This window comes from Eublepharis macularius, chromosome 4, assembly GCF_028583425.1.
Source record: "Eublepharis macularius isolate TG4126 chromosome 4, MPM_Emac_v1.0, whole genome shotgun sequence".
Taxonomy (NCBI): Eukaryota; Metazoa; Chordata; class Lepidosauria; order Squamata; family Eublepharidae; genus Eublepharis; species Eublepharis macularius.
Genome location: NC_072793.1, coordinates 172802672 through 172822586, shown reverse-complemented (window position 1 = coordinate 172822586; position 19915 = coordinate 172802672). Strand labels below are relative to the sequence as shown.

Sequence of the window (19915 nt, the reverse complement as noted above, 5' to 3'; positions counted from 1 at the left end):
TTGGTGAGATGTTCCCTGGAAGAATAACCAAGGCTTGCTTTTGTCCTTCCCAGAAGCTTCTGATAGAGGAAGCTACGTGCGGGCAGGGCAGGATGATGATCTCTCGCTGACTGGGCTCCATTTTGTTCTAGATCGCAGACCAAACCCAGAGGTGTTCAGGCCTCTGTTGGCAGGATTCCTCAGGGTCCCACAGAATGATATCTCAAGAGGGTGGATGCTGTAGGACTTCTGTTGCTCATATAGTAAAAATCTTCCCTGCTGAGCTCCCTCCCCAACCTTTCCCTTCCCCAAGTCACCAGGACTTTCCTAAGACAAAGTTCACAACAATTGCAGTAGCCCAGCATTGGGCAGTCATATAAGAGAGACAGACTTACCATTTACTGAAGCCCAGTCATGACTTTTCTCGCCTGCCTTTTCCTGGGAGGCATTCTCCCGGGTGCCTTTAACTACTGAGATGCAACCCAAGGGTTAAAGGGAGGGAGAGTTCGCAGTCCTAGAGAGGCACCCCCTAGGGGCACGTGGAAAAGCCCTGTCTTGCTCTTCCCCAGCGCGTGCAGGACCCCGGGCTGCTTCCCGAAGGCTAGGCGGGACCTGGTGAGCTCAAAGGGGGTTTGCAGGGGGAAATGTTTGCATTGCAAGACCCAAAAGAGAGACGGCAGGTGAGTGTTCCGTCTTCCTCCTGCACCAGGGAAAGCTCTTTCGCCAAGCCAAAGAAATTCCCAAAGAACAGCTGAGGGAACGACCGTGTTTTAGCCATGTAGGCGATGCGATGGTAATTTCAGAAGCAAAGCTGCCTTTTTTGGATGGCTCGTGAGATTGTGTGTAAGGAAGGAGTTGGAAATGCGCGGTCGAAAAGTGTGTGGAGAGGCGTAAAAATAACCCTTGGGTCCTGTTCCCTCTCCACTGTGTCCTCCTCTCTTGCATTCCCCCCTTCCCTTGTTTTATTGCAATTCCTTCCCCCCAAATGCATTTAAACTATCCAGATCTTGGGAGTGAGGGGTGCTGCTCGTCCTCTTAGGAAAACCCAGGGCTGCTCTCCCGGGGTGGTCGCAAGGGAGGACTCTCCCGGCCCCTCCTTGCTGGCTGCGCTTCAGCCGGGGGATGGATCCTGATTTGGCTTATCCTTGGTAAGAACCGGAGCTCTGTGGGGCTCCAATAGTGAAACTGGGCGAGTTCAGAAGGCCAAGGGAGGGGGGAAATTGGGGACGGGGGTGTCTTCCTGCTCCCCGCAATATCTCTGCTCAGGAGCTTTGGGGGGGCTTCTTTTGGGGACCACCATGTTTGAAGGTGTGGGGGGGGGGATGGTGTCGTTCCTTAGAGGAGGAGCAATCACAACAAGGGAGACATAGAAACTGAGGAGGGCGTTCAAAGTTACAAATAATCATGGCTGTTTTAGCTTTTCACGAATGCAAACATTTTATTTTATTTTTTAAATTGATTTGTCTGTGTCTTTGGGGATTTTCTTGTTCTGTTATGTTTTTGCGAATGTATAATTATGCATATCTGCTGTCTGGTTCATGCCTTTGTTTCCCTTTCTAATCCCCCTTTCTCACTGTAGCCCATGGCAGGCCAGGCAGTCAGTGAGCAGATTACAAGATAAGGTCACGTTTGGATCTAAGAACAAAGATTCCTAGAAAGAAAAAGAAAAGGCATTGATGAATAACAACGTATTTTTTAAAGAAGTTACTGTGATCTACATCAATAGGTTCTCATGGAGTAACTCTGGACAGGAGTATACTGAGGGCCAAGCTACAAGTGACGAATGACACTTGAACAGCAAGTGTATTTCTCCCTGTTCACTTGCTCTCCACTAAATCCACTTGCCGTTCAAGTGTCATTCGTCATGTGTAGCTTGGCCCTGAGACACCCGAATGCAGGAGGGCTTCCTGTTTTGTGCATTTCTTCCAAGGAGATGCCTCCCTTTTCCACCCACCTTAGGGATCTGAAAGAGAAACTTTTATCCCAAAACCGCTACAGGTCTTTTTTCCTTCTGGTAGTGAATGACAAATTCACTATTGGCTCTGTGTGTGTGTGTGTGTGTGTGTAATAGAGAGAGAACTGGGAGAGTGAAAGGGTGTCCCCTCCCAAGGAAAGAAAGTCAGAGGATGTAGCCGGCTCCTGTCCCTTCCTTCTCTATGCAGAAGAAGGAAATTGGCAGGTGCCACATCTCTCACTCCTACATAGACCTGCAAAAATGTGTATAGAAGGAATATAAGTTTAGGCGCTGCAACTTATTCAGCAAAATATTATGTTTACCTGGATAGCCCTGGTGAGACTGATCTCGTTAGATCTCTGAAGCTAAGCAGGGTTGGCCTTGGTTAGCACTTGGATGGGAGACCTCCAGCAAAGACCAGGGTTACAGAGGCAGGCAATGACAAACCACCTCTGATAGTCTCTTGCCCTGAAAACCCCACTAGGGGTTGCCATAAGTCAGCTATGTTTTGAGGGCACTCTCCACAACCAGGATATCTTGAACATTCTAGAGCCTTCTTACTAAAAGTTTAAGCAGGGTGTCAGTTGTTGGCATTGTAACCTACGAGATGCACATCCGAAGCATATGCTTTGGACATGTTCGGTCATTCATCTCTTTTAGGAGGAGGTCGTTAACCATATGTCATATTAAATACTCATTTATTTTTGAAATGTTTACATACTTTTATACTATTTGCCTGCCTCTTGTTACCCAACCAATGGACAATGGAAATGAACCCTCTGAGACCTTAGAGTTGCTAAAAGATATATACTACAACACAGGAAAGACTAAAGCTCACCTTCTGCAAATTACTGGATTGAATACCTTATAAACTTATCAGCCTTGGATTGAATCACATATACATGGCAATTGCATACAAACTTATCTTTAGGTATTTGGAAATCTTTTTATAGAAGAATATGTATAGATTTGCCAATAGTGTTCTTGTTGCCAGCATTGTTTTTATTTTATTTTATTTTTGTTTCTTAATTTTTGTTTGGTTTGCAACAATAAAGCAAAAAGTTTAGGAGCCACCCCTTCCCCCTTCTCTCATATCTTACTTTGGTTGTCTGATCATGAGGAAGCATTGCTGTGTCTCCTGGGTAGTGCTTTTTTAAAAAGCTGAAAAAGAACTTCCATATTCCAAGGCAGTTTACCTCAAAATATGTTAGGAGAAGAATGGAGGAGAATGGTTGTGGGCTTCCTAGAGGCGCCTGGACAGGGGCCATTTCATAGAAAAAGAACTGGAGGGACTCATTAGCATAACTCATTAGCATATGCCACACCCCTTGCCATCGTTGGAAGTATCATTGGTATAACAGATTTGCATATGCCACACCCCCGACATTACCTATCCTGGCTGTTTTGGACCCAATCCTGGCCATTCAGGGCCGAAATTGGGGCCCAAAATGGCAAAAGGGGGCCCCTAATGGTCAGGATCGGGCCACTGCATGATCCACCACCCATCAGAGGCCCGATCCAGGCTGTTTTGGCCCCAATCCAGGCTGAAACTGGTCCAAAATTACTGATAGTCAAGTGGGTGGGGCCACCTGACATGTGACCTCTTTGGGGAAATGCTGGAACTGCAGTCTTGCGTGTTCCTCCTCGAAATGAGCCCTGCACCTGGTTAACCGCTGTCAGAAAGGGGAGGCTGGGCTGAATAGCCTCATCTCTTCTAGAAACTTTTTTGCTTTGAATTCCATCGTCATGAGAATCACCTTTTTGTCTTAGATCCAGAGGAGTTAGCCATGTTAGTCTGTAGTAGCAAAATCAAAAAGAGTCTAGTAGCACCTTTAAGACTAACCAACTTTATTGTAGCATAAGCTTTCGAGAATCACAGTTCACTTCGGCAGATGCATCTGACGAACAGAACTGTGATTCTCGAAAGCTTATGCTACAATAAAGTTGGTTAGTCTTAAAGGTGCTACTGGACCCTTTTGGACCCTTTTGTCTGTTTGTGTTTCTCCTCCCAGGCGATCAGCTTTCTGTCGGTCAGGAAAAGCTAACAGCTTCCTACGACCAGCTCTTCCTTGGACAGAGACCCAGGGTGGGGCCAGATGTCCGAGGGAGCCCAACACTGAACTCTTTTTTTGTGCTTACCAGCCAGAGTTTCCCATCGTCTACACCTTGTGAGACTTAGGATCTGTCTGACATGCATAACCTGGTGGACCTCTTCAACCTGGGGAACTCTGTTGTAGGACTCCCGGGCCTGCCATGATCTTACATCCTTTCGGCAGGCGTACGGTTGAGGCCAGTCTTTGATCATCTTAGAAGCCTCCCTACTGGTCTGCCAGGAGGGCAAAGAAATCATCTGCCCCCTACAAGTGTAGTCACCAGATTATTATAAATTGTGGCCCCGCCCCACCCCTTCTGTTCTATTCAGCTTGTTTGCATAAGGATTGGGGAATTTGGGGGGGGGGGGGGAGAACGCCACCTGAAATGCTGTCTTGTTTGTATTTATGGTTGTTTTTTTTGTTTTTTAACTGTATTTATATGTTTTAATGTCTATTGAGCATTTTATTGTAACCTGCCCTGAGCCCGTTCATGAGGAGGGTGGGCTATACATTGAATAAATAAATAAATAATAATGGGCCTTCACTTTTAAGGTCATTCTCGCAAAGGGGTATTCTCCTCTCTCTCTCTCTCTCTCTCTCTCTCTCTCTCTCTCTCTCTCTCTCTCTCTCTCTCTCTCTCTCTCTCTCTCTCTCGGAAGGCAGGATATAAACAAAGCATATAAACACATAAAAATACATTTCTCTCTCTCACAGTCAGGGGACGAGATTCGGAGCCACGTTCTGGATGATCTCTTTGGGGAGGAGTGGAAACATTTGAAATGCAGCCAGTTCAGGTGAGGGATGGACCATCTGTGTGGTGCGTGAGGAAAAGCTTGGTGCCTCCAGCTCCTAATGCAGCAGGGCTGGATTTCTGCTTTTGTCATTTGGAACCTTTTTTTCCTTTTTGTAAACCAATTTGGATTTCTCCACAGAGAAAAGAGGCCTAAAAATGCTTAAGATACCTTATATGAAGGCTCAGTGATAAAGCACCTGCTTGGCATGCAGAATCGTTGGCATCTCCAGTAAATAAAAAGATGAGTTAGGAAGTGGTGAAAAAGTCCTGTGTCTGAGGCCCTGAAGAGCCAATCAGAGTAGACAATGCTGACCTTGGTGGACCAATGGTCAACAGGTGTAGAAGGATGTGAGCAAAAGTGTGTTTGGGCAGGATTATTTGTAAGGAATAGTACTTTCCTTTCCCCCCACAGAGTCCGATTTCCTTTGAGGAAGTGGCCGTGCGCTTCACCAAGGCAGAGTGGGCCCTGCTGAGTCCTGACCAGAGAGCTTTGTACAGGGAAGTCATGGTGGAGAATTATGAGAACGTGGCTTTCCTAGGTAAGGATTCCCTTGCCTTCTTCTGATAGATGCTGAAGTTGGGATTTTTGCCATTATTTTTTGTTCTATATTGATGTTACTTATAGTCTGCCTTTCACACTGCGACTGAAGGTGGATTACATAGTGTGAGATTAGTACAATCAGTGGCAGGCATTTCCATACAGTGTCAAGAACATTTCCACAAACAATGTCATAGGGTAAATAAATACAGTGTCAAGAACGTTTCCACAAACAATGTCAAGGGGTTAATGAATATAAGTATAGAAAGGCATAGTATTAGCAAGGATCCAGTATGGGGTTGAGGAATTGCTGAGACAGAACATAATCAACTCTCGAACTTACATTAAACAACATAAAGCACAGTTAGTATACAGGAGTACATATTTAAAACAACAGTTAATATGTAAAGCAACATAATGGTGAAATCTATGGTTTCTAACTCATTAGCGAAACTTCTGGGACCCCTTTTCTTACGATGCCGCCCTCTTAGCTGAGAAAAAGGCCTTTTTTAATAATTCAGTTTTGCATTGTTGGCGTAAAGCCAGGAGGGTCGGGGCCCTCCTGACCTCCTCAAGTACGCTGTTCCATAGGGTAGGGGCCACCACAGAGAAAGCCGGTGTACGGGCTGCTTTTGATTTCACCCATGTACAGGCTGGCATCTGCAAGAGACCCTGTTCAGAGGAGCGAAGCTGCCATGGAGGGACATAGGGAGGGAGGTGGTCCCATAGGTATGCTGGGACAAGGCCATGAAGAGCTTTGTATGTAATAACCAATACCTTGAACTGAGCACGGTAACTGATAGGTAGCCAATGGAGTGACTGTAGGATGGGAGGGATGTTCAAGCTTCTGCTCGCTCCCGATAATAGTCAAGCTGCAGCATTTTGCACCAATTGGAGCCTCCTAGTTAACTATGATGGGAGACCAATGTATAATGCATTACAATTTTTGATGTTATCATAGCGTAGATCCAGGTGGCCAGGTCAGCCATGTCAAGATAAGAAGCCATTTTCCAGGCTAGAGTGAGATTGCAGTAAGCATTTTTTGCAACTGCCTTAACTTGTTTTTCTAGTAGTAGCGCTGAATCTTATAACCCTAGGCTCTTAACCGAGTTTGCAACGGTCAAACAAACTCCATCGAAGGTGGAAACCACAACGTTTTTCAAGATCTCTGACTTCCCAACAAGCATCACTTCAGTCTTGTCTGGGTTCAATTTTAATTTGTAATTTTTCAGCTGTTTCACCATGGCTGTCAGGCAGCGATTTGCTGCATCCTGTGGGGACCTGGATAGTGAGATGTAGAGTTAAGTGTCATCTGCATATTGATGACATCCAGTTCCATAGCTGCAAATGAGTTCTCCTAAAGGTTTTACGGTTTTCTTTCCTTCCATGAATAACATGGGAGGTAAGATTGCGCCCTGTGGAACCCCACAAGATAGTTCCCATTCTGGAGATAGCTGATTTCCAACGGCAACTTATTTCCATTCCATGAGAAATGATTTAAACCAGTCCAGAGCACATCATTTGATGCCCACTTCTATTTTAAAAATACCTCAACAGGATGGCATTTAAGGAGGCATGGCCTTTGTCTATATTCAGTCGGAGATCATCCACTAACGTTACTAATGCTGTCTCTGTCCCATGTCCTGGTCTGAATCCAGACTGGAAAGGGTCTAGAGTTTTCCAAAAAGATCTGGAGTTGGTCAACTACTGCTCTCTCATTGACGTTACTTATAGTCCACCTTTCTCACTGCAACTGAAGGTAGAGTACACAGTGTGAGCGAGTATAATCAATAGAAAGAGGATACATCTAATAACCAATAGTTTACAGTTGCAGAAATCTGAAACAAGGCATTGTGTAATGTGACCTATTAGACAAAGCAAGGTATGGTATTGTATTGAAATACAATGCAGTGAGAGCCAGATGAAAAAAATATACGAACAGATAATACATGGTCTAATGGTTAGAGCACTGGATTAGACTCTTGTTGATCCAGGTTCAGTCAGCCCTTTGGATTTTCAATTTTTTAAAAATAAAATTGGTAATTGGTATTTTGCTATAGCACAGTAACATTATAGTGATCTAGTGCTACTAGCATCTACTAGTTTCTCTGAATTTCCAGCTCTCATTTTCTTCAAAATGCAACTTTCTAGACTTTTTTTTTATTGTAGAGATATAAAGGAAAGAGTGGAGATGGTTTTTGTCCAGATTGACCTTCCCTACCTTATCAACAGTTGGGAGTGGGTTTTGCCCATTCTTGATTGGACTAATAACTTTTTGTATTTGAATCTTGCTTTAAACATGAGTTTCTTTGCAACATCTCCATCCTCCTGCCTCTCTATTTGTAGCTTTCCTTCTTTCTTGTGGTCTTTTAGAAGGTGACTGTGGAAGTGGACAACATAGGAGTGCCTGAATCTTTTGCAGTGAGAAGTAACTGGTCTCTTTGTTTCCTCCAAAGCGATTCCCAAGCCCGTCCTCATCTCCTGGCTTCAGGCAAGCGAAGAGCCTTTTCCTTTGGTCTCTGAAGAAGAGGCCAGGTTGGCAGGTGGGTGCTTAGATGTGTCACGTCTGGAGACCGAGGGGGTTCCTTGGAGCGCTGGTTACCTCCAGCAGTTCTACCATCCTCTGAGGTTTCCTTCCTCGTAACAGTTTGCATGGGATGTAGATGCAGAGGAGTTAGCCGTGTTAGTCTGTGGTAGCAAAATCAAAAAGAGTCCAGTAGCACCTTTAAGACTAACCAATTTTATTGTAGCATAAGCTTTCGAGAATCAAGTTCTCTTGGTCAGATGCATGATACAGAGAACAGCCTTTTATTTATTTTATTTACATTTTTATAGACCCCGTTTCTCACTGAGACTCAAGGCAGATGATGCAGTGTGATTCAGTACAGTCAAGACATTTCAATAAACAATGCAATAGAATAAATCAAGGAAATTTGCCAAGATTGAAGAAATACTAAACCACCGCATAAGCAATTCTGAGAATGAAATATTAACAGTAGGATCATACTTACACCATCTGACAGCACATAATAGTAAAGGATAGTTCCTGTCCCTTTTCTTATGAATCTTTTTGAGACCACTTCCTCACAGTGCAGCCCTCCGCTCTAAGTAAAAAGTCCTCTTCAATAATTCAGTTTTGCATTGTCTGTAGAACGCCAGGAGAGTGGGGGCTTTCCTGCCCTCTTTTGGCAGGCTATTGTATAAGGTGGGGGCCACCACAGAGAAGGCACCTGTATGGGCAGCTGTTAATTTCACCCCGTGCACGTTTCTCCTCCTCAGTGTAGATCAGGATCTTGACCCTAATTCCATCTTCCCTGAAGTATGTAACTTTTCTGGACTACTTACCTTGCAAGGACGAGGATGGAGTTGTCAGGATAAAGTCTCCTCCTTTGGTAGATAGTCAAGGACATTTGTAAAGGTGAAAAATGTTATAAATGTTTTACCACTTTGTTATAAAGAAAAATGTATACATGATGATGTTACCATGTTCCTCCACGGCAGCTTCGCTCATCTGAACAAGGTCTCCTGCAGGTGCCAGGCTGCATAAGTGCGAAGTCAGCAGCAGCCTGTATACAGGCTTTCTCTGTGGTGGCCCCCTACCCTGTGGAACCACCTGCCTGAGGAGGTCAGGAAAGCCCCCACTCTCCTGGCTTTCCATAAACGATGCAAAACTGAACAATTCAAAAAGGCTTTTTACTCAAATGGGAGGGCTGTATTGTAGGGATGGGGTCTCAGATGCTTCACTAACGAGTTGGGGATCATAGACTTCATCACCATTTTTGCCTCGTATATTATCTGCTACTTTTAATATGTACTCTGATGAACAACAAGCACTCCATGTTGTGTAATGTTAGTCCTAGAATTAATTATGTTTTGCTCCAGTATTTTTTCTACTCTGTCTTGGATCTTTGCTAATGCTATGTCTTTTAAACTTGTATCTACCTTATGCTATTGTATTGGAATGTACTTACTTGATACTGATTGTATTAACCTCATCCTGTGTAATCCGTCTTGAGTCTCAATGAGAAAGGTGGACTATAAATGACGATGATGATGATGATGATGATGATGATGATGATGGATGTGTATATTCTGTGTGACTGCAGAATGGGAGTAATGGTACAATCGCTTCATTGGCTGGACAAAAGTCCTTTATTCTTCTATACTATCTGTTCATATTTTAAAAATAAAATGCATAAAGCCAGTTGTATGAAACCCTTATACTAAACATATATTCTGCCCTTTGTGCTAAAATATTATTGGGCTGCAATATCAATTTGTTGGGGAGTCTTAAAACTATCCATACAGAGACAGTTAAGTTTTGAACTCTTCTAATGAAAGTCACCAACAAGGAGTACCAAATCTGTATATATACCATGGCCAGTTCTGAAAGGAACTTACAATAAAGCAAAGAGCTCCATCCAAATTAACTCTTCAGAAAAGTTAGCACAACATGATTGACATTGTAGACTAATTGGGAGTCTTTCTTCCACCAGGTGAGAAGCAGGATGACCAGAATTATAGCCAGAGACATGTGGGGTCTTTCGAAACAACCAGTCATGGAGTGGAAGAAGAGCCTTCTGGGAATCAAGAAGAATCAAAGAGGCAGGAGGAGAATAAAGTGGAAAAGTTGGGGAATCAGGCTGTAGTTTTTGAGGGTGGTGGCTTGCTTGAAAAGCCAGCTCAACAAGAATATCTCAAAGGAAAGGGGAAGAATAAGCATTCTGAAAGTGAAACAGAACTGCAAAAAGAATCTAAATATATTTCCCATCAGAGAAATCACACTGCAGAACGTTATAAATGCTCTGAATGTGGAAAGGCCTTCATCAGGCTTGTAAGCCTCACTTCTCATCAGAGAATCCATATGGGAGAGAAACCATTTGAGAGTTCAAATTATGGAAATAGTTCTGATCTGAGTGAAAGCATTCCTTCCCATCAAAGACATCATACTAGGCAAAAACCATGTCAGTACTCAGAGTGTAGGAAGAGGTTCAGGTATAGTACAGTTCTCCACTCAGAGGAAAAAACATATAAAAGCTTGGAATGTGGAAAGAGCTACAGTCAGAGTGGAAAACTTACTGTGAACCAAACAATTCACACAGAGGAGAAACCTTGCAAATGCTTAGAGTGTGGAAAAACCTTCCGTGACAGCACAGGCCTCACTTCCCATCAAAGAATTCACACAGGGAAGAAACCTTACAAATGTTTGGACTGTAGAAAGAGCTTCCGTCACAGCACAGGCCTCACTTCCCATCAAAGAATTCACACAGGGAAGAAACCTTACAAATGTTTGGAGTGTGGAAAAAACTTCCGTCACAGCACAGGCCTCACTTCCCATCAAAGAATTCACACAGGGGAGAAACCTTACAAATGCTTGGAGTGTGGAAAAAACTTCCGTCACAGCACAGGCCTCACTTCCCATCAAAGAATTCACACGGGGGAGAAACCTTACAATTGCTTGGAGTGTGGAAAAAGTTTCTGTCACAGCACAGGCCTCACTTCCCATCGAAGAATTCACACAGGGGAGAAACCTTACAAATGCTTGGCGTGTGGAAAAAGTTTCCGTCACAGCACAGGCCTCACTTCCCACCGGATAATGCATTCTGGGGAGAAACCATACCAGTGTACTATATGTGGAAAATGTTTCAGTCAGAGACCACACCTGACTTCCCACAAAAGAACCCATTCTGGAGAGAAACCGTATAAATGCCAGGAATGTGGAAAAGGCTTCAGTCAGAGCTCACACCTGACTGTACACCAAAGACTCCACACAGGAGAAAAGCCATATAAATGCTTGGAGTGTGGAAAGAGTTTCACAATCAATGGAAACCTTAAAGTGCATTACAGAATCCATACTGGTGAGAAGCTGTATAAGTGCCTGGAGTGTGGCCAAAGCTTCAGTCAGAGCTCAAGCCTTAAGAAGCATTACAGAATCCACAGAGGAGAGAAGTTGTATAAATGCCTGGATTGTGGGAAAAGCTTCAGTGCCAGAACATCCCTCATTTCTCATCAGAAAATCCACATAGGGGAGAAGCCATATAAATGCTTGGAGTGTGGAAAGAGTTTCAGAGTCACTAGATACCTTAGAACACATGAAAGAATCCATACACAGGAGAAACAGTATAAATGCCTTTATTGTGGGAAAAGCTTCAGTCATGCCACAAGCCACAATACGCATAAAAGAATCTGCACAGGAGAAAAGGCACACAAATGCCTGCAGTGTGGAGATAGCTTCAGTTACAGCACACACCTAAAATCGCATGAAAGAATCCATGCAGGGGAGAAGCCACGTAAGTGCAGGAATGTGAAAAAAGATTCAGATGGAGAAGGGATTTCACATTCCACCAGAGAATTCATGAAGAGGAAGAATCATCAGACTAAGCACAACCCTTAGGGATGTCAAAGAATTCCCAGAAGCCCCAAATTATTTAATGATTAGAAATTAGATTAATTTGGAAACTAGTTTCCTGTGAGCCCTCAAACCTTAGTAAATATCAGGGAAACGAGTAATGGAGAAGCGCTTAAGGGATCTGCGGTAAACAGAACTACATTTACGTTATTTACTCCTAAGCTTCCTACCATGCTTAGACGATAAATAAGCATTAGAGAAGCAATGTTTGTGCTTGGCTGAGAAAGCCCTAAGTTAATAATGGAACCCAATACCCCATATATTGAATTTCTTAGAAACATAGCTGCGCGTACACAATCCTCCAAAGGGCTGCAGATTCACTCTTCCCTAACAAGCCTTCTACACCCCATAATTGTCTCCTTTGCTTCCAGTGAGCGCAATAATTATTTACTTGCCTCCTCCTGTTCAGCAGAAGCAGTTCTTTGGACCAGTGTGTGTGAAGAGACAAAGACTGTTTCTGAGCTTTCTTAGTTGAGATTTTTCTTCTGTTTGGAAAGTGGAGAAGCTGCCATGACCTTGCATGGCTATTCCAAGGTGGCTTCTTCTCAAAGGGCTGCAGATTGTTCTCCAATGATGCCACCAAATTAAAGAGGAGCACCTTGTGTTCAGCAGAGCGCGTACTGGCCCAGTGAAATTCTGTTGGCTTGGCTCCTTAGGAGGCTCTCTGAGTAGAGAAATAGGAGCCCTTTATTATTAAGATCTCCACCCAGAATAGGACAGAGTAGGGAGAGAATTTTAAACTAACAAGCTCATCTCAGATGGATGGAGATAGAGAAGAGTCCTGCTCTGCTGGTGGCAAGATGGAGGAAAGAGAGAGGGAAGGTGTCTGCCAGAAGAAAGGAAGATTCCCCGAGGGTAGCAATCTGGATATCAAAGGGACAGCTCCAGTGCAGCAGCAAAGGAAGGACTCTCGAGGCCCTGACCTCTCTCTGTCTCTCTCTCTCTCTGCCCTGGCCTGGACTGCCCTGGTTCACCCAGTCTCATCAGGTCTCTGAAACCTGAACACCGTTGGCCTTGGAAGTCAGAGGCGGTTTGACTGAGAGAAAATAACAGATTTCATTTCTGTGTGGTTCACTTTTAAATAAACAAATAACATCCAGAAAAATAGAGCAGGTGGTGCTGGAAATTTCTTTTGAAATGGCAGTTCAGAGTGCATTCTGAATTCTGTTTAAGCATATACAATCTCTACCTAGGCTACCAGGAAAAGTAATAAGAAGTATAAATAAAATACGTTAATAAAAATCAGTAATAAAAAGCCTCAAGGTATTATTAATGCAAATTGGATTATTGTCTTCTTTCCTTAGTTTGCATTGAACAACCAAGTTTATAAAGCAGTTTCATATATTTTCATATATTTTATTTTCTAATTTTTCTGGTGTGTGTCTGTGTGTGCGCGCACTTCCCCCAGATTTTTACTATTTAGTGCAAGGGTCCCCTGACCTTTTTGTGTCTGTGGGCTCCTTTGGAATTCTGACACAGTGTAATGGGCACAGCCACAAAATGGCTGCCATAGATGGTGGAGCCGGTCACAAAATGGCTACCCCAGTTGACCTTCAGTCACACAGTGGAGATCCTTGTGACTGTGGTGGCAGCTGCTGCAATTTTTTTTTAAAATCTGCACAGCCAATCAAATATCCTGTGGCTAATCAGAAGTCTTGCTGGGCAAAAGCCATACTGTCTAAAAACACTTGGTTAAGAGCAAAAGAAAGGTGTAGTAGGCATCATGGCACCCACAGGCTCCACGTTAGGGATCCCTGATTTAGTCTAAGAAAACCTTACTCTGTGTTTCTTTTATGAGAGAGATTCTTGGAAGAGATTCTTTGGGCAATCTAACCAAATGCTAAAGGTAGTCCCCTGTGCAAGCATCGAGTCATTACTGACCCATGGGGGAACATCGCATCACGATGTTTTCTTGGCAGACTTTTTGTTACAGGGTGGTTTGCTATTGCCATTGCCTTCCTCAGTCATCTATGCTTTATCCCAGGAAACGGGGTAAGATAGAACGATGGCTACTTGAACCCTGCTTCTGCCATGATTGGACTCAGGTCATGATCAGAGCTTGGGCTGCAGTACTGCAGCTTACCACTGTGCACCACGGGGCTTTGTTGGGTTTGGGACTTTGAAGCTTGGATTTTGCAGGGTAATGTGTAGTTCACTAGGCAGCGGATCTTGCTATGTAGTATAGAGTTTTTAGTTTAACTTTAGTGTCGCTTAACCTGTTTTTGCACACTTTTAACCCATGTAATTTTATGCACAATTCTTAAATAAAAATATTACTCTTTATCATTGTGTAGCAGTATTGGGTTTGGGGCTTCAGTCAAAACCCAGCAACTTGTCTGTCTGGCCCAGCCACCAGTTAACTGATTTAGTGGAACATAGCAGTCCAATGGTCTGCCTTGCAGGAATTACTTCCAGAGTTTATCTTCGGTATGGTTGGGAGACTTTGGGTTAATCAGAGGAAATTGGGGGCAATGACCTGCCCTGGGGTACAGGGACATGTTTGTTTTTGAAAACCCGTCTTGGGAACCTGGGAGTGTTGACACAACCCTATATAAGATAATAATGGCACCAAATACCCATTTGTTTAACTTCTCAGAAAGGTACCTAAACACAGAATCCCCCAAAGGGCTGCAGATTCACTCTTCCATATCAAGCCTTCTACAGCCCATAACTGTATCCTTTGCTTCCAGTGAGTGCAATATTTACTTGTCTCCTGCTGTTCAGCAGAAGCAATTAATAACAGAAGGGATCCTCAGGGAAACAGCACTAACCACCAACTACCAACCCCGACTGGGGGGGGGGACACAACCGGGGGTACAGCAAAAGTATTTACACATTCAAAAATGTATCTGAATATATTATAATTTATAATGTATCCATTTATATAGCAAGTGTAATGTGCTAAAGTGCTCAAAATGTAGTCAATAACAATAAATATCATACAAAAATATATACATCAATCAATTATAGACAATCGCATGAAGATCCAAAAGTCCAACTGGTGGAGAAATTCTACATAAAGAAGACTATAAGAGGTAAGTAGCAAAATAGATATTGTCACAGTCTCGATATTGATTATTCACCATCCTTTTTATCTTTTCCCGTGCAGAGATAGTTCCTTCTAAGGAGCAGAGATTCTCTAATGTGAAGGTCCTGGTTAGAAGATCGTGCTGATGGTGTTAGACTGTCAGATTTTGACCAATTTGGTGACATGACAGGATTTGCCTAAGGATTTGGATGTCATGTTGAATACGAGCCTTTTAAAAAGGTTATTATGAAATGGGAAGTGGAATATGCTGGCAATGCCTGTTAAGCTCGTCAGTGACTATTTGCCATCAACATGATCGTCTAACCAGGAAATACTTTTGCTGTACCTCTGGTTGTCCTTCCCCCCTCCATTGGGGTTGGTGATTAGCATTCAGCAGAAGCTGTCTAGCACATCTTCGGACCATGCTCTGTAGGCATAGAAAAGATCTGTTTCTAAGCTTTCTTAGTTGAGCTCTGTCTCTCGTTTGGTAATCAGAGAAGCTACCATTACCTGGCATGGCTACTCTCAGACAACCTTTTCCCAAAGGGCTGCAAATTGTCCTCCAGTTAAAATTGTCCACAAAGTTAAAGAGCATCAGCCTGTGTTCAGCAGAATGCGTACTGGCCCAGCGGAATTGTGTTTGTTGTTTAGGAGGCTCTCTTTATCTTGGTGCCCAGGCAAGCCTTATCTTGTCAGATCTCAGAAGCTAAGCAGGGTCAAGCTTGGTTAGTATTTGGATGACAGACCTCCAACCAAGACCATGGTTGCAGAGGCAGGCAATGGCAAACCGCTTCTGTTAGTCTCTTGCCTTGAAAACCCCACTAGGGGCCATCATAAGTCAGCTATGACTTACAGTGACTTGAAGTCAATGGGCTTAGACTGGAGTAACTCTCCATACGATTGCACTGTTAATGGAACTCTCCATTACCAGTTTATCTTAGTAAAGAAATAGCTCTTTATTATAGAGAGCTCCACCCAGGATAGAACAGAGTAGAGATAACCAGTTTCTTTAAAATGCTAAGCTAAGATGGTGGGAGATAGAGAAGATGGTGTCCAACTTTCATGGTGGCTAGATGGAGGAGAGAGGTAAGGTGTCAGCCAGAATGAAGGAAGATTCCCTGAGAGTACATATCAAAGGGGAAGCTCCAGAGTAGTGTAAAAGGAAAGAAATGCAAAGTCCTGACCAATCTATCTGGTTCTTTAACCCCCTCTGAAGTCTTGGTGTGCATTGACGCTGACAGACGTTGCACAGTCCTTCATTATTTTATATCATTGTGAGGGGGTGAGAAGGGAAGGAGTGGTGGTTTAAATTTAAATTTTGAGAAAGTAATAGGAAGCTTGTATGCAGGTTTTGTACTTAGTAGGTGAGGGCTTGCCCCTGGTTTAGATAGCCCAGGCAAGGCTGATCTTACCAGATCTTGGAAGCTAACCAGGGTTGGCTTTGTTTAGTAATTGAATGGGAGATCTCCTAGGAAGACTAGGGTTGCAGAGGCAGGCAATGGCAAGCCCCCTCTTAGTCTCTTGCCTTGAAAACCCCAGCAGGGGAGGGGGGTATTGACCCTTCCACCCTCTGGATACTTTGGTGAGATGTTCCCTGGATTAACCAAGGCTTGCTTCCTTCGCTGTCCTTCCCAGAAGCTTCGGATAGAGGAAGCTGCATGGAGGCGGCGGAGAGGATCTTGTACTGACTGGGCTCCATTTTGTGCAATGGCTGGCCAACCCCAGAAGTGTTCAAGCTTCTGTTGACAGGATTCCTCAGGGTCCCACAGAGCGATATCTCAAGAGGGTAAAGAGGGTGGATGCTGTAGGACGTCTGTTTCTCATATGGTAGAAATATCCCTGCTGAGCTCCCTCCCCTCTCCAACCTTTCCCCTCCCCCAGTCTCCAGGACATTCCCAAGACAAAGTTGGCAGCATTTGTAGTAGTCCAGTGTTGGGCAGTCAGAGAGTTAGACTTACCATTTACTGAAGCCCAGTCAGCAACCCATAACCACTGTTCCACTGTTCCAAATAGGGTTGCCAGCTCCAGGTTGGAAATTCCTGGAGATTTTGGGGTGGAGTCTAGAGAGCATGAGGTTTGGGGAGGGGAGAGCCTTCATCAGGGTATAATGCCACAGAGCCCACCCTTCAAAGCAGCTATCAGTTGTAATTCTGGGAGATTTCTAGCCCCCACTTGGAGGTTGGCAACCCTAGTTACAAAATGTGATCTCAAAGACACTGTGCCCATGAAAAAATGCTGTTTGGTAATCATTTGTATTCACTTGTCCCAGAATTACAACTGATGGCTGGAGTACACAGATGATGGCTGCTGTGGAGGGTGGGCTCCATGGCATTAACCCCCCCCCAGGTCCCTGCCCTCCCCAACAGCCACCCTCCCTGGGCTTCACCCTCAATTTTCCAGGAATTTCCCTTTCTGAAGCTGAGAATCCCAGCTCTGCTTCTAGGCAAAAGAGTTTCAGCAATTCTGGATGAAGCAACAGCCTCCGTCCTTTCCTAGCAATCTACCCAAATTACATTTATTATAAAAAGGTTGAACCCCACCTTTCTTCCTCATGGGAACCCAAAGGGTCTTGCATTCTTCTCCATTTTAGCCTCCCAACAACCCTGTGAGGTGGGTTGGGTGGTCGGGGCTGCGTGGTTAGGCCAATGTCACCGTGTAAGGGAGGCTGACTTTTCTCGCCCGCCTTTTCCTGGGAGGCTCCCTTTGCACTCTCTCTCCCGGGTGCCTTTAACGGAGGAGATGCTGCCCAAGGGAGGGAGGGAGAGGCACCCCTGAGGGGCACCCGGGAAAGCCCTTTCTTGCTCTTCCCTCGGATCTTGCAAGCTCCCGTGCTGCTTCCTGAAGAATCGGCGGGATCTGGTGAGCTCGAAGGGGGGTTGGAGGAGAAAGATTGGAGGAGCGCAAGGGGGAAATGCAAAATCCACAACCGAGAAAGGAGGGGTAAGAGAGAGCTCTGCAACTGAAATTCCCGAGGAACAGCCCGGGAAAACGAAACCAGCGAGGGCGGCCATTTTTGTTCGAAATACAGACGAGGCGACGGCAGTTTCAGAAGCAAAGCGGGCTTTTCCCCGAGGCTCGTGAGATTGTGCATAAGGAAAGAGGACGTGTGCTGCCTGCAGAGGTGGTGTGCGGGTAAAAATAATACTCTGGGGATCTTCTTTTTGGGACCGCAATGTTTAAAGGTGTAGGGGAGGAGGGGGTGTTGTTTCTTAGGGGAGGAGCAATTATAGCAAGGGAGACATAGAAACTGGGGGGGGGGGGGCTTTCATACCTATTTTACATTTTAACAAATCATTTTAACATCTTTTATTTTTTAAAATCGATTTGTCTTAGTATGTTATGGTTTTGTTAATGCATGGTTGTGCCTATCTGCTGTCTGATTTATGCCTTTATTATTTTCATTCCAACTCCACCTTTCTCACTGGGACCCAAGGCAGGCAGTGGGCAGATTGCAAGATAGGGTTACGTTTGGATCTAAGAACAAAGATTCCTAGAACGGAAAAATAAGGCAGTGATGAATAGCAGCATAATTTTTAGAAAAAGTTGCAGTGATCTAAATCGATAGATTTCCATGGAGGAACTCTGGACAACAGTGTATTCAGACGGATGGACGGGCGGATGAATCCAAGAGGGCTTCCAGTTTTGTGCATTTCTTCCAAGGAGATTCCTCCATTTCCCATCCATTTTAGGGATCAGAAAGAGAAACTTTTATCCCAAAATTGCTACAGGTCTTTTTTCTTTCAGAGAATGAATGACAGTCTCACTATTAGCAGTATGTGTAAAAGAGGGCGGATTGGAAGAATGAACGGGGGTCCCCCCCCCCCATGCAAAGAAAGTCAAAGGATGTAGCCGGCTCCTGTCCCATCCATCTCTCTGCAGAAGAGGCAATTCTGGCAGGTGCCACGTCTCTCCATCCTGCATATACCTGCAAAAATTGTACTCAAAGAATAGAAGTTCAGGAGCTGCAACTTGTTCATTAAAAAAATGCTGACATTGTAACTTAAGAGATGCATGTCTTAAGCATATGTTTTGGACGTGTTGTTATTCACCCCTTTTGGGAGGAAGTCATTACTCATATTTTTGGGGGGGGTTGTTGTTTCTTTATTTTTGCTTGGTATGCACTAATAAATAAAAACAATTTTTTAAAAGTTCAGGGGCCACCCCTCCCCCCTTCTCTCATATCTTGCTTGGGTTGTCTGATCATGAGGAAACATTGCTGTGTCTCCTGGGTAGAGCTTTTCTTTTCAACTGAAAAAGAACTCCCTTGTTCCAAGGCAGTTTAACTCAAAATATGATAGATGAAGTATTTTTAAAAATAATTTTATTAGTATTAAACAAATAAACTAATATATAACAATAGTATTATAACCATAACAACGATGAGAGAAATTTTCTGCATTACATCTGAAGCCAGATTTAACAAATAGATGAATGGAATATTTAAAAATATTCCTTATTATACAGATCGTTGTTTATTTTTCCCAAAGTAAAATTCTATGTTTTCTTTGACTGTTAATGTGCTATAAACATACTAAATAACTATAGTGAAATTTAATGTTTTGCTCTTAATTATTAACTATTAATACCAACAATGATTTATATTTAAGCCAATCTTTTAACCTTTTTTACTCTTTTAAATCTACTTTAACCACTTAACTTGTAAATATTTTATTCAGATGATTATTAATTGAATTATAATACTAATTATGTACTTCCTAAGCCACCTACCCATCCCCTCCCTAACCCTTACTACTCCTTTGCATAAAAGTAAACCTTGCATCTTGATTGATAATTAAAGTATATAATCTTAATATATTAATATCTATTAGCTATATGTATAGCTCTACTGAATTAGTGTGTTACCAATTTTGGGTACGCTAGTTAACCCCCCCCCCGCTAAAAGGTAGAGCTATAAAACAGGGGGAGCTATGCTGAGAGGAGTGTAACCTTCCTTCCCCCAAAGCTTCATTTGTTTTAAGGCGATCAATGGGTATTACAACGAACTATAGCTATCTAGCTATAGCTATAGCTATATATATAAAAAGTATGCTTAAATCTCCTAAAGTTCTTGCAGGCATAGAAGGGAACATCAAATATGTCTGATAGGAATCTTGCTCTTTT

The 19915-nt window shown here is 43.6% G+C and overlaps 1 protein-coding gene across 1 annotated transcript; it reads left to right on the top strand.

Moving 5' to 3' along the window:
- Window positions 1-537: 537 nt before the first annotated feature.
- Window positions 538-12022, top strand: LOC129327061 (zinc finger protein 93-like). The gene is made up of 5 exons (XM_054975481.1): window positions 538-594; window positions 4741-4820; window positions 5232-5358; window positions 7814-7900; window positions 9854-12022. The coding sequence occupies exons 2-5, from the start codon at window positions 4806-4808 to the stop codon at window positions 11749-11751; spliced, it is 2127 nt and encodes a 708-aa protein (XP_054831456.1). The 5' UTR covers window positions 538-594; window positions 4741-4805; the 3' UTR covers window positions 11752-12022.
- Window positions 12023-19915: the final 7893 nt, after the last annotated feature.

Bases quoted from the DNA above. Each gene is read 5' to 3' on its own strand.
- LOC129327061 (XM_054975481.1), top strand. The intron at 5,359-7,813 runs GTAAGGATTCCC...TTTCCTCCAAAG, and splicing joins TGAGAACGTGGCTTTCCTAG to CGATTCCCAAGCCCGTCCTC. The intron at 7,901-9,853 runs GTGGGTGCTTAG...TTCTTCCACCAG, and splicing joins AGAAGAGGCCAGGTTGGCAG to GTGAGAAGCAGGATGACCAG.